At 34.0% G+C, this 17,904-nt stretch overlaps 3 protein-coding genes and 1 non-coding gene across 6 annotated transcripts; 1 reads left to right on the top strand and 3 right to left on the bottom strand.

Moving 5' to 3' along the window:
• Window positions 1-1,200: 1,200 nt before the first annotated feature.
• Window positions 1,201-2,085, bottom strand: LOC138933449 (uncharacterized). The gene is made up of 2 exons (XM_070296162.1): window positions 1,853-2,085; window positions 1,201-1,499 (listed from the first exon to the last, which is right to left on the bottom strand). The coding sequence occupies exons 1-2, from the start codon at window positions 2,083-2,085 to the stop codon at window positions 1,316-1,318; spliced, it is 417 nt and encodes a 138-aa protein (XP_070152263.1). The 3' UTR covers window positions 1,201-1,315.
• Window positions 2,086-6,086: 4,001 nt separating this feature from the next.
• On the bottom strand, window positions 6,087-11,440 carry LOC138933082 (uncharacterized). Of its 3 annotated transcripts, none has more exons than XM_070295551.1 (10): window positions 11,213-11,440; window positions 10,291-10,449; window positions 9,845-10,009; window positions 9,234-9,404; window positions 9,006-9,114; window positions 8,486-8,639; window positions 8,196-8,322; window positions 7,652-7,834; window positions 7,165-7,506; window positions 6,087-6,711 (listed from the first exon to the last, which is right to left on the bottom strand). In XM_070295551.1, exons 1-10 carry the CDS (start codon window positions 11,421-11,423, stop codon window positions 6,449-6,451), a joined length of 1,884 nt encoding a protein of 627 aa, XP_070151652.1. In that variant the 5' UTR covers window positions 11,424-11,440; the 3' UTR covers window positions 6,087-6,448. The 3 variants fall into 3 exon arrangements, with proteins under 3 accessions (XP_070151652.1, XP_070151654.1, XP_070151655.1); XM_070295553.1 differs by having other exon boundaries at window positions 6,089-6,711; window positions 11,206-11,365; XM_070295554.1 differs by lacking the exon at window positions 11,213-11,440 and having other exon boundaries at window positions 6,090-6,711; window positions 10,295-10,382.
• Window positions 11,441-12,735: 1,295 nt separating this feature from the next.
• On the bottom strand, window positions 12,736-12,807 carry Trnat-cgu (transfer RNA threonine (anticodon CGU)). Its single transcript has one exon. It is a non-coding gene; the product is annotated as a tRNA-Thr (tRNA).
• Window positions 12,808-13,678: 871 nt separating this feature from the next.
• Parp1 (Poly-(ADP-ribose) polymerase) lies at window positions 13,679-17,731 on the top strand. Its single transcript, XM_070296186.1, has 5 exons — window positions 13,679-14,005; window positions 14,409-14,550; window positions 14,632-15,167; window positions 15,303-15,508; window positions 15,623-17,731. The coding sequence occupies exons 1-5, from the start codon at window positions 13,892-13,894 to the stop codon at window positions 17,562-17,564; spliced, it is 2,940 nt and encodes a 979-aa protein (XP_070152287.1). The 5' UTR covers window positions 13,679-13,891; the 3' UTR covers window positions 17,565-17,731.
• Window positions 17,732-17,904: the final 173 nt, after the last annotated feature.

The raw sequence follows: 17,904 nt of genomic DNA, 5'->3' as shown, positions 1-17,904 counted from the left end.
CGCAGGGTTAATACGTTCTTCACAAGGGTGCCTGTTAATCAATCTATTACAAGTGGTCATTTATTATCAGTAGCGTAGCGAATATCCATTACTAAACAGGAGAATCCTGTAAATAATTATATGAAGACTTAAATTTGAACACTAGAACGCTCGATTTGTCTGCACATTTTTTATGTATTAAGTACAACTTATATATTAGCAATCGATTGTTTGATTAACTAATAGAGCTCCATAAATTATTACAAATGATTGAAATTGTTAATAGACAAATTGTGCATTCTCGTATGTTCTGATACGTTTCACAGATTTAAAAAAAATTAATATACAGATTTAAAATAATCAAGCATCTCATATTTTTCTATCTAGTGATATTTATTTAAAGTGGCAGAACGCATTCGCGACGCTACTGATTAACTGTTTCTACATCTCTATCTGACTGTGAATAGAAGAGAATTTAATTGTACGTATGAATGTGTTACATGTTAAAAGATGTTATCGAAAGAGAATATCTAAATATACGCATATAGCATATAGCGAGAAATTGATGGCGAGGATTGGATATTTGTATATTTCAGACGCATCGTGCGATTATATACTCGTTATTAATATTTCAATGTTACTTGGTAACATCTTCGGCAATAAAGATAATCATACGGCCATATGATTGTTCAATGAAAGTCTTGTCTCTTTGCGTAAGCCTTTTCAGTAAGCGATTTATTACTCTGAGAAAGATAAAAGATATTTTTTTTTTCTTTAAAAAATTTTACAAAGTTTTTCAGTGGAAATAGGAGATATAAATAAAGTTTGCTTCTGAATATTTACAAATCATGATTTATTAGTTTATAACATTGGTAACAAAAATAACTGTTTCTTTTAATTATTATTGCTAAATAATGTCATGCTTATACTTAAAGTTAGACGATCGGATTGAGACTAAGCGCGTGCAAAATTTTTGGCTGTTCCTAAAATGTCGAGGTAAAACGAGGAGATCGAATCAATTAACTATACTCCGGATTTACCAGCTGCTGCAAAGAAAAGTACAAAAAATGTGAAAGAGATTAGCATAATTCTTTGTATAGTCAAATATATACGAGTAAATCATTTAAGCTATATCTTTAATATCCGCGCGTTCAAATTAAGGAACTTGGATTATTCTAGACATCATATTACAACTCTTTCAAAATCAAATTGTCATTTGTATCATAAAACGAGCTAATTCACATTTAATACAATAAAATATATAAAAACACAATTTTAGTATTTCAATCATATATTAATCGTTAAAAAGGCAGAAACTTAGGACAGCTGGTTTCCCTTACCCGTAGGAAGGATCTGGTTGCGACCAGGCTGGCGCATCATATTCAATATGTGGTTTGTAAATAGGTTTCGGAGCGATCCTCTCAATAAAAACAGGTTTCTCGACGTATTCCACGTATTTCACTGGAGGCGAAACGTAAACATGATGTAGTTCCGGTGCGCTGTAGTAACCGGCTTTATAACTAAAAATGAAATAAGAAAATTAAAAATACTCATCCGATTGTAGAAATATTGATAAAATATATTAAATTAATTTAATTTTGAAATAACTTTAATCATAAAAAAAATAATTAAAATAATAAAATATAAGATATCTTTACACATCAATATATTACATGAGAACAAATTTTAACGTTTAAAAAAATAATGAAAACCATATATATTTTTTTCACTTTTATATTATTGACATGTCACGTCATTGTCTTTGCTAATTGAAAAATCTCTATTAATTATAATTAATCATATAATAGCGAGTGATAAAAATAAATAAATGAAAAAAAAAACAGATACCGATTCAAATGAGAAAAGATATTACCCTTTTGCAACGCCCAGACCGAAACCAAGAAGACCAGCACCGAGCAGTTTTTTCTTCAAAAACAACGTTCTTTTTTCCCTGGGATTGACCCTAACGTCATCGATTTGATCCTCGATAGCGACATTTTTTAAGTCTAGCGATTGTTGACTGTGTTGAACAGCCTCCTCTGCCGTTGCTCTCAATACGAGAAAACAGCCGACAGCGATGACGATGGTGGCGATAGCGGAATGCATCTGTTATCATAAAAAATAAATATAATTTGCATTACTATTACGTCTACGTGTATCGCCAATTTTTCCACGCAAAGCAAATAGCTAAAAAAAATTTACAACTTTATACAAAATTTTTGACTCACTGAACAGCGTCGTGAGCGACACGCGATAGTCCAAGATATGTTAATCTAAGATTAATTTGGGAAACGTTTTTTTTTTTTTTTACAATCTAACGATTTATAACACATCTTATATGTATACTCTCTTCGATCGTAATTTCATTAAATCATTGTAAACTCACATATATTATCACACACAAACGGATCACCAGAATCGCGATTGACGAGGAAAGAGCAAAAAAAAAAAAAAAAAAAATTCGTGCGCTTTCCCCGAAGAGACCGTCTCAAAGGCGAGAGAAATCCGGCGCTTACCTTGCGTTTCAATGCGGTAAATGCACGGTAGCAATTACGGCGATGATACACCGCGAGGAGGCCCGAATACTGTGACTTTTGATCGAGGGATCGTTCGATTTTATACCGACTTGCCTACCACGCCGTTATTTGCGATTGCTCAGTACAAGCGCAATTCCGGAGTCGGCCCTCTTTCTCTTCCCTTTCCCCCTTCTACTGCGGCACTATATGAAAATGAACAGCTCATGACGTCGAGTTTAGGACGATTAAATCTATTGTGACACCCGGGAAGCGTTGTCGCATGCATTACGATAGGAGAGTAGGCTCCCCGCTAAAATTGCAGTTTAATCTTGCACGATGTCTCAGGACATCTCGAGACGCTGAATGTGGAAACTCCATGGGAATCCCGCGGATCTTTTCAACCGATTTCTTTAGACGAGGAAAATTAACTGGATACCGACGTATTTTAAAATTATTAAAAAAAAAAAATGCTCTCCTTCAAGTACAATCGAAGCGTGTGAAAACAATCGTACGCGCTAATTTTATATTTCTGAATACATGTGGATCGAAGAACGAGTTGCAATCATAGAAAATAAAAGAAACAAGTTACGATTATGAAACAGCTGTACATAAATGGACCGTCAATGTACCTGACTTCGCATGTTAAACGGTTGATTATAATACGTTAACATAGAATTATATTTTTATTGCGATATCAAGATCATTTAGTCATAGGTCTTATCGTTTTCACAATATGGCAAATACTTTTCTCCTAAAGTATCACATATAAACCTAGTGTGTTCGCGATTCTTTTTCGGAAATTTCATTCAGGGTTGAAAGAATGCCACGCAAGAGCAATCCTCATTATTGTCAATCGTTATCTCTAGATGAGACTTAAATAAAACTTGGCAGATCTACACGGACAAAAATATATACAAAGAAGCGAAAGAAAGTAAGGAAGTAGTAGGAACATGATGTCGCTTCGATTTATCAACTCCGGCGACGTGACAGAGGCGGATAATGCACGCCATTGTCGGTTGCAACAAGTGGAGCGATGATCGGAGGAAAGAATGAGAAGAGGGAAGAATAAAGCGGGAGAAAGTGAGAGACCGCGCAATCCAAGAATTCTTCATTCTTTCTCCGTGTGATGATGTGTTGTGCATGCCACGTGATCCGCCTTTCAGAGACTTCGTACACGTACCCGGACCGCACGCAATCGAACCGCGAGCTCATTACGTGTGCGATCAGACATTATATACGTAATCATCGATGGCACGCACGCGGCAACCCACGCGAAATGCGATCGACGACGAGCGAATGACAATGGGACACTCAGCGAACGTATCGTCGCGATTATTATCGGACGATGCAGGAGTGATCGCTCTGTATCCAGATCACCTGGGCCATTTCTGACCTTATATGGATCCTGAGACCGGTGCGAATATTATTCTCTACGATGACAATCAAAACTCGTCGGCAACTCATCAAAAATAAATGTCAAACTTATAGTACAGAAATAAAATTATTAGATTAAAATTTAAAAAAAATTATAATTTTTTTTTTTTTTTTTTAATCTGTTGTAAAAGATTATATTATTTTATTATGAAGCATTTATATTAAATTTTCTTCATTTACATTAAATTAAATTAAATTGAGAAAAAATACAATTAAAATTTTTCATTTATCCCCAAAAAATATAAATTTTAATTTTAGAGAAGCATTCCTTTGCCGCCACAGAATTCTGACTCTAAATCGACCATTGATCAAACCAGACGATGACACGCGACGACAATTCGGTAATCGATGTAGAAAGTGTTTGGAGGGAGCTTTCGCAAGTAAACGTGAAGCAGACGCGAAATTTCACCGGGGACACGAAGGTCACCGAGGTGCGAGCGATGTATTTCCAATATTTTTTTCGACGTTCTACACAGGGGTGACATTACGATTCGCTATGTAAGATATTCTTTCACGTACGTCTCGTAGGTACAAGTCTCTCTCTGGAAACTGACAGGCTATTTGTGCGAGGAGATTAGCATGGAAATAGAAGTTCAACCCGAGCTCTTAATAAGAGAAGCTTCCGAGGGAATAGACAGCTTGTCGCGACAAAGTTCAACCCTTTTGTCATCTTTTAAATTGCGTTTTGTGAGATAAATGTGTTGTTTACCACAGATATAACTTCGTTTGCGTCAGTAGGTCAGATGTCTAGTTTTAATTCGTGTTCAGTATCGATACGAGAATAAGAGATTTAATTGCAGAAAATATTATCTGATAACGTGTATTGTGGAGGACAAAATTTTTTTGATTAATTTCCACACACATATTTTCTAAAAATATATCGAAACATCCAATAATTTTCGGAATTAAATATAATTTTAAAAAAAAGTAATAATAATAATCAATTATCATCACTAAACTTCATAATATATTGTACGAACAAAAGAGATATTTTACAAATAGCCTTTACTTGAAGAAATTTTAATACAAAGAAATATCTTGGCATCTAGATACCGAGATATTTGAAATCAGATATTGATTAAAGACTGTGAGAAAAGACGTGCAGAAACTTTAAAATAAAGGTACGATATCTACATATCTTTGATGCTTGAATAACTTTTCATTTCTAGCATATAAGCCGTTTCATAAAATGAATCATATTTTCCGAATCATACAAAACAAACACACGCGCGCGCGTATACACAATGTACAATATATAATACATCAGTGAAATGTCGCCGAAACGTGCGGTAAATCGACCACGCACGTACTAAATTCGATGTACACTTTGGCTTTTGTATTCTTTCCTCGGTACTCTCTCCGGAGAGAAAAGCGACGTTTCACGACATCCGCAAACTTGTAAGGTACATCACAAAAATGCCGCGACTACAAAGTGTCTTCATGAATATTTCATTAGATCGACGTATTAGTGAGACCTTTTATGAGGGATATGTTTAATGAGAAGAACTTTTCAGAGAATTTGTAAAGGTCCCTTGTGTGCATATATGGATATGTGTGTCTATACAAGTGTATGCTACTTATTTAAACCTCGGTCCCTGCATGGGATACGTATTAATGCGTAATACTTATCCAAGTATCTAGACCTAGACAGCTTAACGTTTACCTGATCGAGGCAATCAGTTGTCTAGACGAACTATTGAAACTACGTGCCTCGGCATATATATTTCGGCAATCACGTATTTCCAGAGTGAAATCAATCGATATGCCCTAGACAATCCTAGATGCGTGTTGATCTTCCAAATAGTAGCATTACGCAATGTCGATGTCGGTTAATCTTTTGTGTGCTACTTTCATCACCAAAAAAATGGGTCGTTCCTTAAAATTATGCGTACGCTTACAACATTGAAAGGTATTTTTGAAAGTATAATATAGTAGGACAGAATAAATGAATTATTAGAGAGAGAGAGAGAAGATTTATATAAAAATATATAAATAATTACAATTTTTTAAATTAAAATAATGTTGACAAAGCGAAACACAAAGTATATAGGAAAATAGAATTAAATTAAATGGAGATGTTTTTCATATCAAGCAGAATATTGTCAAATAATTTATTATTAACATCAAATATCGATTTTTTTACACTGAAAGATAATTAAAAGTATTAATTCTATTTTTTATATATTTAAAACATTAAAATTGTATATATCAATATTGTATTATATTATAAGTTTCCAGACAATATTCTTTAACGGTGTAATGACAGATTCTTAAAACAATAATATTTCTTAGTAATATTAGTGCAAAAGATTTTATCATAATTTTTGTTTTTTCGAAGAGCAAAGATTTTGTTCAAATGATAAAAAAATTAGACGACAAAGATCAATAAAGATATAAAATGCAGGCGAACGATTATTTTCTCTATTCACAGAATCCTCTTCGTTCACACAGATTAATTATTTAATCAGAGAAACAATTGAATTTCGACCGTTTAAAGAAGAAATTTCGATAATATGGAGCTACATTTCGTCGTTATCAGTAGCTCGGGCTAAATTGAAATCAAGAATTTCGTCTGACGTTAAGAAACGAACGTCGCTGTCCTCCGAGAGCGCCGAACCGCTCGTTCCTCTCTTATAAGTTTTCCTCCTCCTAATAACGATGATCGTGATCACGAGTGCCACGGAAAGGACGGCCAAAGTCGCGCCGATTGCGAAGACTATCTCCAAAATTTCGATACCTCTACCGTGTTTCTTCTTTTCTGGATTCTGCTCTATGTGCAGATCTGCGAATTTTTCATCCTCGTCAGTAACATTGCTTTATCCAGTATGATTCTGATAATAAAAACTCATTATCAAGTTTCTAATGCTTAAAACTGATAGTTAATTATCAATAATAGTCAAATTTGATTAATTATGATACATTTAGTAATTGAAAAGATTTTTCCAAAATAATTAATTTTTTTGAAAAAATTAGGAATCACTTATCGCTAGATGTATCAAAAATATTGCATTTTCTTTTTTAATACTTTCTTAAGTACAATCCGGAGTTATCTCTCAGCTAACAATATTATGTATAGAATATTCTCTCAAGAAAAGAAGATTTGAAATTTAAATGCGATTATTTGAATAAGAGCTAGTAAGTCTATATTTCAACTTTTTGATTCATTTTAACTCTCTTTTAAGATATAACTGATATATGTGTGTGTGTGCGTGTGTATAAGCACAACGGACATTACCAGATCGATCCTGAGGTTCTATGTATTTCGTTGTGAGAGTTATCTTGGGTTCGAAAGGCGTCTCCTTCATTTCTGCATGCCACGTTGATTTAACACGTGTTGTTATCCGTGGCGGACTCTTAGTTTGAACCTTGACCGTCGTGATGGGTGTTCGCGTAATCGTCGACGTCGTTGAATTAGATATACCTGGGTCAATGTCATCCTTCATAGGAATCATAGGAATAGGAATCATAGGATTCATAGGAAATCCTGTCAGAGTAGAATTTCTCACCGGTGAAATCGTAGCGTTAGTACTCAATGATGTCGTCATATCTTCAGGTACTGTCGTAACGGTGCTATATCCTGTAATCGCAATCGGGAACCTTATACAATATCTTACCTAAAGCTTAAAATTAAATATCATAATTTTCAATTACACCGAGCAACTCAGAGATCAATTCATGGATCTCATTAAGATACAATATAATATATAAGGTGTGTTAGTTACCCAATATGCAATATTCAGCGTAATCCGGACAACATATAGAGCGTTCCGCACAATCGACCGTACAAAGGCAACTTTCCGGCCCAAACGAATTATTAGATGATGCATCGGAGGAAATGGGGGTCGTCGAAGAAAAAACGCATCTATTCCGACAGGTTTGTTGCGCGTTGACTATTTCGACTTGATCTGAAAATAAACACACATCTTTTAGAACAGATACGTGTGCGATATGTACAATATTTTCCTCTATATATAGAGAAGAATTGAAATATTCTTCTCTTGCTGAAAAGTAATAGTCAAAATACAATCTAGAAGTATTTAAATAAATGTTGACATAATCTTAAAATATTTTAAATATTATGGAAATTCTCTCGTTTTGAAGAAATTAGAATCACGGAAATTTTATGTACAGACTATTCTTCCGTTTAACATGTTTAAAAAGAATTTCCTATCAGATAAGTCTTATGATGCTTATTATTATCTTACCGCGAGATACGCCGATGCTTCCTGTTGTTGATTTAAGAATCTATTTAAAAAATTAACTTACCATCATCGCCGACAGTTACGCTGGTAGATTCATTCTTAATGATACACTCGTCCCCCTGTAAAATAGCGATATCGTCTATCGCGATATCGCTCACGTAACTGCTACCTCGCACTCCTTCTATAATAATCTATAAACAACATTGAAAAGCTTTGTAAGACCTTAATTTCTTATATTTTACATTTAACTCTCTTTTCTCGTATTTTAATATAACAATGTAATATTATTGTATAAATAATAATACTCCGACTAAAAGTAAATTTTGTTATCAAAGAGACATCGATAATACGTACCTGAAAGCTGATATTAGTTTTCGGTAACTCGAAGATATCATGGAACCATTGATTCCCTTGATTTCCGCTTTTGGTGAACATCAACCGCGATGCAGTATCCTCTTGCTTGAAATAAATATTCAATGAACCGATCGTGGCACCGTACATATGATACCTGTCAAATATATATCCTTATTAAAAAATCCAATATAAAGCCAATATAAATTCTTAATAAAATACTATAATAAAAAATGTAGACTTTAGAATATTATTTATTAATTTTTTTTTTTTTTTTTTTTTTTTTTTATGTGACACAAACCAAACATTGAACATTTCACGATAGATACATTATATACAATTCTCTTTTTGGCTTTATTTCACTCATAAATTTGTATTTAAAATTTTGCTCGTTAAATTCAATCAAAGAAATCTGACTTACATATATTTAATATAAAATTTAGAATAAAATAGTTAAACTCTGGAAAGTTGCATGCGAGAGAATTGGAGAGCGATATTTTATTTTACATTAAATTATATTTACCAAAACGAGAAACAGCCCGATTCAGTCAATGAGGAATTATACAGAGGAGATATAATTCTTGCCGTATCGTTCACCAATCGTCCGGATGCCTCGATATAAAGATAGTGGCCTAAAATCATATCGTAAATATACGAGCATGTATTCGAAGAACAATGATATTTTCCTCTTTTTTTTTTTTTTTATCTATAGCGTTTCAGCGAAAAGTCGAGGTCATACGAAGATACGTACCGTCATTTCCGGCTCCTAACGTATGATCGTGCGTAGGACCGGTACCGATGTGCAAGCTCGGTGTCTCGAAATTATGGCGTTTCCAGTCAAAATCGTGTTGCGGGTCCTGTTCCCACCAGCACAGATCCGTACTCTCGAAATCGCATTTCGTGGGCGCTGGGGCCTTCGCGTCTTACCATGAACGGAACATCAAGATATTACGTTAACGCGAACAAGTGACGCTATCGATTTACGATAGAAATAAAAATAATTTAATTTTAAGTAAAATTGATTAAAAGAAAGAGGAGAGAAGGAAGAAAGGGAAGAGAAATCACATCAAAGACTAAATGATTATATGAAAATGAATTAATTCGCATCTATTACTATTAGATTATGAGCGCCTATGTTAATTAAAGTTTTCGGTAACAAAAATTATTTAAGCATTATATACTCTCTTGTGTCCTATCAAAAATAATTTTAAAGTTTAAAGTCGCAAAATATTTACAAATCTTAACTTTATTTATCGCCTCTTAACTTTATTTATTGTTGCAGAATTCTATGCAATCATTGAGTAAAAAAGAGATAGTCTGAGCAAGAAAAACGGAGGATAATAATTAAAATTATCGCAGTACCTCGACAATAAGGTATCGTTCCGTTCCATTGGACTCCGTCACAATAAATTTCAGCATTGCCGATCATGGTATAGCCAGGTTCGCAAAAGAACATCAATATCGCGCCGTCCAATTTTTGTGCCATAAGTGAATGAGCCGGTGCAGGCGGTGGATGACATTCCGCATCTGTATGTCACGTGCAAGGAGATAAATAAAATCTACTCAGATCTTACATATATTTATTCTTTCCACTCAAGTCACCATATATCAATTTCCTCGTCGCGCGAATCAATCGTTCCTGCATCTCACTCTCAATGTCTCAATTATAAGCTAGTTTTAAATATAACAGTGAAAATTATACATAACAGTGAAAAGAAGATAGATACAATATTTTGTTAACATCTTGATGAACAATTTTCTCTATTTCACATATACACACACACACGCACATACACGACTTTACTTACTCACACATACGGGAATAGGTGTGTCCCACTGGCCGCGCACACACGTGGAATATTTATTGCCTACGAGAGTGAATCCATCGAGACAATTAAATCTTACAATCCGACCTCGAGCCCGAACGCGAATCTTTCCGTTATTCAATCGCATCACGGGACATCGGACTGAAAAGATGATGATTGTTAATATATGAAGCGACTGATTGGATTCTATTCAACTTTACCAGAATAACAATAAAGTAACAAAACAAAATTAATAACATTCATGTAAAATTATGTGTAAAACGAAGTAAGATAAACGGCTTTAATTTACAATAATATAATATTAGGATAATAATTGTGTTGATCTTTCTCTATCTCATTGTCAGTTATATGAGTTCCACAAATATATCGAGTAATTATGTAATAATATCCCAATTAAGTATTAAATTAGCATAATTAGTATAATTATTTGTCAATTACACATAATCTAACGCCTGTATTTCTGCTGTCAAACTAATTATCCTCCTCATCTTGCACCGCAAGTTTAAATGCGATAGCGCACACAAACGCGATAATCAACTTTGCGGCTGCATACGATATTTTTCTGTGATAAAATTAATTAATTTATTTTTATATTTATTTGTTCAATGAACATCGTAAAATGACACGCGCACACGAGCACGATAATCAACTTTGTTGCATGATGATATTTTTCTGCGATAAAATTAATTTGTTTATTTTCATACTTATTTGTTCGATAACCATCGTAAAGTGACACTTTATTGTTAATTTTATCAAAATTTTATTTTATTAAAAGAGCATCGCACACATATATGATACGTTACACTCACTGTATGTTGCTCTATTATTCCGAATTATTTTACTCCGTTTGATCACATTTTATGCGTATAATACATTATTTCCATTATATCTGCTTACTCTGCACCTGCCAAGAGCAAACGATGCACTGGCCAAAAAAAACGAACAGCAACAAAATCACCGAGGGGCACTTCATCTCGATGTGAGTATAATATACCCAAGTACGCAATTCGCGTACAATGACACAAGATACCTTTTGTAATTATACAATCGATCGCGATAACTGATACGATGGAAAAAATTCTCGCGAAAGAGCAAATTGGGTTTTTGTACACCATTAAGCGCGGCGAGTACATGAATGGGAGCTAAGATTCATCCTTTTATTCAGGGCTATAGTTTTTGTAGCTGAGGGCGGGAACACTGTTTCCGGCACGCGAGCGATAGCTCTTTTATCGTCCCTTCCGGTGCTTTATCTTCGTCAAATGTCGCCAGGCCTTGAGGAAAATCCCTGGAGATTGCATTTCGTGCAAAACATGTCCGGCGCCAACTCGATGATCCTGATTCAGGATACGAACTTTTCCATTCCGGTGTCCGGAGTCCGTATGACAATTTATCGCATTATTGTTCGCGAATCAGATATTTTAGAAGTTACAATTCTAAAGATCCCGGAAATCTACTAAACAATCGTATAGATTTTTATTAGAAACAAATTACCTTCGATTTGATCCAAGAATTCGTTTCAAATAAATAGGATTCTCAAATCTCGATTTTCTTACAAGTTGTCAACTCTTTTATTTTTATTCCTAAGTTGTATTCAAGCCTTACATATATTATATATATGTACGTTATAACTTTATTAATTAATAATCTCCTTTTACATCTACATACTAAATCCGATAATTTTAAGAATATGAAAGAATGAAAAATAAATAATACAATATATAAATAATACAATATTATAAGTAACAAATATTATTATATATAATAAATAATACAATAAGAATAATCGTTTATTTTTAAAGAGTAACGATAGTACCGATAAATACAATCGTCTCAAATATACAGGGTGTTTTCTAAAAAGTGGCAAGTATTAATGGATTCAGAATAGAAAAATAAGAAAAAAATGTTATATAAATATATGTCCGATATGACTTTATTTCAGAGTTAACAACCTGTTTTATTTTTCAACTTCTCCGCGTACAAAAGTCTAATTCTGATTGCATATATGAGATGCATGTCTACCATTTCATTGTTTGACCAAGCCATACGAATCGTTACAATACAAATAACACGTCTTTATATATTAGCAAGATCTCAAATCCTTCGAATCTTGCAGATAAACAGCAAACCGATAATGTATATTATCTTAACTATGTTAGAAAATAAAACGAGCTGTAAAACTCGAAAACAAGGTCATATCGAATATATGTTTATATAAACTTTTTCTTTTATTTTTCTATCTTGAATTCGTCACTGCAATACTTCCCACTTATTAGGAAACACTCTGTACAATATAATGTATGTATAAATAGTACTTATTATTATATAACTCATATCAATGATATTCGATATCTGCGATTATTAGGAAAATTAAAAAAATATACGTAGAAGATATTCGTGAGAATATATGAGAATGCAAAAATTCTTCACTGCCTCCTGTGAGGTTTGAACTCACGACCCCTGGTTTACGAGACCAGTGCTCTACCACTGAGCTAAAGAGGCTTTAGAGTTTATAGTTCTTAGAAAGATATAAAAGATGTTAGAGACTATTTGACGAATTTTATGATTTATTTTCAATTAAAGATTGGTGTATTTACGAATATTTCGTATCGGAAACAAATATTCATAAAATAAGTTAATAAATTATATTGCGAAAACACATGTTCCTTCCGCGTTAATTCCGCATTATTTTCGCATCATCCCTTCTGGGTTCATTTCACGTTCATTTCGTTCTTTTTTACGTTCTTAGATACGATCGTTGTCCCTTTTGTCAGGTAAACGTTAATAAAATTGCATAGTTCGTGTCAGCAAGGATTCGAAATGATTTTCATTTTGGAGAATTATTTCTATTGGTTCTTATATAAGACCCAGTCGAGATGCCTAGTTCGGTGCTCCATTGAAAATTGGGGATTTTCGTTGTAAGATTGAAATTGATTCCAGGTTTTCCTGGCGATTCTTGAAAATAATGGTTTCGGTAGTAATTCAATGACGAGCGCCTCTTTAAAGTCAAATTAAGGAATTAATTTAATAAACAGTATAACTTTTCTATGAAATTGATTTTCACACTTTAGAGCTTTATTAATTTCTTTACTTGTTATATTTAAAAATAAGGAACAAAAATTATTAAGAAAATTTAAGAAACGGCGATTGTCACCCCTCTCAGGCTTCTTTCCGTTCGAACTATGATATGTCAAATGTCAGATCCAATCACATTCCATTATTATTTCGAGCTAGTTTACTTATCCGTAGAGGTTGGTAGAGATAGGAAGAGAGGTGTCTTCAAGTCTGGACACTTGGACTATTTTGTGACGCCACTATGGGCGCGTTCCGCAACGCTCGCAAGCACCATCTGTCTTTGTTTAACTTTTGGTGAACAACAAGGATAAAATGATATCGTGAGCGTTGCAGTCGTCAAGTGGAACGCTCCCTATATAACCGCCAAATGCCGGTTACCGGTTATTGTGCATCGTGCGAGACTTGCCGTTATTCTGGTCGGACGTAAGTAACGTGACCAGTATCAGCACTGCGTATTAATCGGCGTTATCTCGCAAATTATACGTTTCCGTAGTGGAAGACAATCGGTGAAATGAGTGACGACTTGCCGTATCGGGCGGAATACGCGAAAAGCGATCGCTCCAAGTGTCAATTATGCAAGCAATCTATCACGAAGCAGAGTTTGAGACTCGCCGCTATTGTTCAGGTATCGAAACTTTCTCGTCCAAGAATCACGCGAACAAATTGCACGCGGAAGACAGACGCGAGTGTCCCTAACGTGCTATCTCGTTGTTGTCTTGAGAATTTTTATGTCCTTGTGACTATTTTCTGAATAACGATATCATCCGCATGACGATAACAGCAACAATGTTAAATTATTCAGCTATTTGTTTGCTTTCTATTTATTCCTTAACATATTTAATAGTACATTTTTTTTTTCTTTTTTTTACAACAATGTACAATTAATGTTCCAATCCTTTATTACTTCAAATTGATCTTAAACAATAAACTTATGAAATGAATATAATAGATATATGTCAGACAAATTTTTTATGATATCTCAAAAAATAAATCTAATATTACCATAGAAATATTGTTTACATTTTTAGAGTCCTGTCCATGATGGAACAATACCTAGATGGTATCATTACAACTGTTTCTTTTTAAAACAAAGACCAAAATCTACTGCTGATATAGCTTGCTTTGATGAAATTCGCCATGAAGATCAGGAAGTAATTCAGAAAAAAATTGGTTGGTATACATATTTAGCAAAATTTATAATTTTATAATTTACTTTACCATCTTACATTTCTATTGTATTTTTTCATGTAGAAGAATCTCTTAATGCACCTCCAGTGTCAGGAAAAGGAAGAAAGAGAACAAAAGGTGGCGGCAGTGGATCTGGTGATTTTCGAGTAGAATATGCCAAGTCTAATAAATCTACCTGTAAAGGATGTGATGAAAAGATAATAAAGGGTGAAATGAGAATATCAAAAAAGGATTATGAGAGCGCGGAAGCTAGGAGGTTTGGTGGTTTAGATAGATGGCATCATGTGGAATGTTTTGTGAAACTAAGGGCAGATTTAGGATATTACGGGAGCGGAGATGAGCTTCCCGGCATTAAAGAGCTCTCAAAAGAAGATAAGAATAGTCTGAAAACTGCGCTGCCAAAAATGACTCAAGGTGATATGCCACCACCTCCTAAAAAGATTAAAGACGAACCAGAAGATGCAGAAGACGCAAAGTTGATGAAAAAGCAAAATGAAGAACTATATGCTATAAAAGATCAAATGTCAGATCTTGAAAAAAATAAATTGGTTGCATTATTGGAAAAAAATCATCAGGAAATTCCTACAGGCACTGCAAATGTAAGTACTTTGTATTTACATCATTGTGTTAATCAAGAAATATTTTGCAAATTTGAATTATACATTGCAGAAAAGATATTTATTTATTGTTATACTACAGAGATTTATTTGTTTCATTAATCAAATTTTATTTAGATCGTAAATCTTGTATCCGATATACTATACTTTGGAGCTCTAGAACCCTGTCCAAAATGCAAAGGACAACTTATATATAATTCTGGTTTGGGTTATAAATGCACCGGTAACGTAACAGAATGGACCAAATGTGACTATGTTACTCAAGACCCAAAAAGAAAAAAATGCGAAATACCAAGTGAAATGAAGAAAAAATTTCCAATTAAGTAAGTCTTTTCTTATTAAATAACAACAGATGGTACTTTAAACCTTTCCTTTTTTCTTTGAAATATTGATAAATATGATGAAACTATGGTTTACAGTGCTTTTAATTTGTTTAGATCATACAAGTCCAAGGTGAAAAAACGAGTGTTTAAGATGACAGCACCATCATCGTCGAGTTCTGTTAAAGAAGAAGTAGATGGTCCAAAAATACAAGGAAAACCACGTCCTTTGAAAAACATGCAGTTTGTTATATTAGGTCGTACACAGAAGGATAAAGAAGAATTGAAGAAGGAAATTTTATTGTTAGGTGGTACTGTTACTACAAAAATTCATGAAGATTTGGCTGCTGTAATTTCGAATCAGAATGAATTGGAAAAGATGAATAAAAGAATGGAAGATGTTCAATCATGCGATATTCAAGTAATAACGGAAGATTTCATAGAAGAAGCAAAAGAATACACAGATGCTCCCATCATGCTTTTAAAGAAGAAAACCATCTCTAGTTGGGGTGGTGATATAAATGCTAGACTTTCTAATGTCATTGCAAAATCTAATACTTCCAAGAGTAAAAGTAGGTTCGAGAAATCGAGTTCTGGCAAGATGAAGGTAAAGGTAAAAGGTGGTGGAGCTGTTGATCCCGATAGTGGCTTGGAGAACAGTGCCCATATCTATCAAAAGGGAAAAGATAAATACACTGCGACATTAGGCCTGACAGACATACAATCAAAGAAAAATAGTTATTACAAGTTGCAAATTTTAAAACATGACAAACTTGAAAGATATCATTTGTTTAGAAGTTGGGGCCGGATTGGTACTACGATTGGCGGTAACAAATTGGAAGAAATGGCATTGGAAGATTGTATAGAGCAATTTGAGTCGTTGTATGAGGAGAAGAGTGGTAATCGATGGAAAAATAGACAGCACTTTGTTAAGATGCCAAATTTGATGTATCCTATCGACTTAGATCACGGTGATGAGGAGGTTACTTCTTTAGACTCGGACGTCAAGAGTAATTTGCAGAAACCAATACAGGATCTCATGCGCCTTATTTTTGACGTAGCTGAAATGAAAAAAGTTATGTTAGAGTTTGAGATAGACATGGATAAAATGCCGCTTGGGAAATTGTCTAAGAAACAGATTGAGAAAGCTTACGCAGTTCTAACAGAACTGCAAGAGATATTGAAAAAGAGTAATATAGATCATACCACACTGATCGATGCTTCCAATAGATTTTACACGCTGATACCTCACAATTTTGGCATTTCTGGGCCGAAAATTCTCGAAACATCGGAGGAGATTAAAAACAAATGCGACATGCTGGACGCGTTGCTCGAGATGGAGGTTGCCTATAATCTTTTGTGTGATAAGATCGATGAAAAGCAAAATCCACTCGACAGTCATTACAAGCAATTAAAGACGGATATCGACGTGTTGGATAAGACGAGCGAAGAATTCAAGATGATCGAGAAATATGTCCAAAACACTCACGCAGCTACTCATACGCAGTACAAGCTCGAGATCGAGGAAGTATTTGTAGTTAAGAGACATGGAGAGGAACAGAGATTCAAACCCTTCAAGAAATTGCCCAATCGTAAGTTGCTCTGGCACGGATCCAGGACTACGAATTTTGCAGGAATATTGTCCCAAGGTTTGCGTATCGCGCCACCGGAAGCGCCCGTTACCGGTTATATGTTTGGCAAAGGTATATACTTTGCCGATATGGTCTCGAAGTCTGCAAATTATTGTTGCACACATAGCCAAAATCCGACCGGTTTGTTGTTGCTCTGCGAAGTCGCCCTAGGCAATATGTATGAAAGATATAAAGCGGATTACATAGAGAAGTTACCAAAAGGCAAACATTCCACATTAGGTCGTGGTCAAACGGAGCCTGATTCTAAAGATGTTTATAAATTCGACGGCGTTGAAGTGCCCTATGGAATGGGAGTATCTGCATCTAATAAAAAGTCAGATTTATTATACAATGAGTACATTGTATACGATGTGGCTCAAGTGAAAGTGCGATATTTGATAAGAATGAATTTCAAATATAAATACTAAAATATATAATATGGAAGTGTGTTATTTTGATATGTTTGAACTTAATGATATGTTTAAGTCATTAATTTTGTCATTACATGCTTTCATTTACTGATATATTTTTAATTACAAGTTATTCTCAAGAAAAAAAATTCCAATTTTTGTTCCAGCGAGTTAAAAATGTTAAAAAATAACTTCATAACATTATTTTGTTTCAATGATAATTTTTTTAATTTAACATGTTCTCTTGTATGTATTCAAACACAATTTGTTTATTTATAATAAATAATCCGTGCTACCTCGAATATTAACTGTAAGATTATTTGCAATAAATATTTCGCAAAAACTCTTTTCTTTTTGT

The sequence above is a fragment of the Polyergus mexicanus genome, unplaced genomic scaffold, assembly GCF_030449975.1.
Source record: "Polyergus mexicanus isolate NDT 795.1 unplaced genomic scaffold, iyPolMexi1.0 SCAF_5, whole genome shotgun sequence".
Lineage (NCBI taxonomy): Eukaryota > Metazoa > Arthropoda > Insecta > Hymenoptera > Formicidae > Polyergus > Polyergus mexicanus.
This window is presented reverse-complemented; position numbering and strand designations above follow the sequence as displayed.

Excerpts from the sequence above, each read along its gene's own strand:
- LOC138933449 (XM_070296162.1), bottom strand. The coding sequence starts at position 2,085 with ATGCATTCCGCTATCGCCACCATCGTCATCGCTGTCGGCTGTTTTCTC. Across the intron at positions 1,500-1,852 it reads GGTCTGGGCGTTGCAAAAGG|TTATAAAGCCGGTTACTACA; the intron begins GTAATATCTTTT and ends TTTCATTTTTAG.
- LOC138933082 (XM_070295551.1), bottom strand. The coding sequence starts at position 11,423 with ATGGTGTACAAAAACCCAATTTGCTCTTTCGCGAGAATTTTTTCCATC. Across the intron at positions 7,835-8,195 it reads CGTAACTGTCGGCGATGATG|ATCAAGTCGAAATAGTCAAC; the intron begins GTAAGTTAATTT and ends GTTTATTTTCAG. Across the intron at positions 6,712-7,164 it reads AGAACCTCAGGATCGATCTG|ATCTGCACATAGAGCAGAAT; the intron begins GTAATGTCCGTT and ends AAAAATTCGCAG.
- Parp1 (XM_070296186.1), top strand. The coding sequence starts at position 13,892 with ATGAGTGACGACTTGCCGTATCGGGCGGAATACGCGAAAAGCGATCGC. Across the intron at positions 15,168-15,302 it reads TTCCTACAGGCACTGCAAAT|ATCGTAAATCTTGTATCCGA; the intron begins GTAAGTACTTTG and ends AATTTTATTTAG. Across the intron at positions 15,509-15,622 it reads AAGAAAAAATTTCCAATTAA|ATCATACAAGTCCAAGGTGA; the intron begins GTAAGTCTTTTC and ends TAATTTGTTTAG.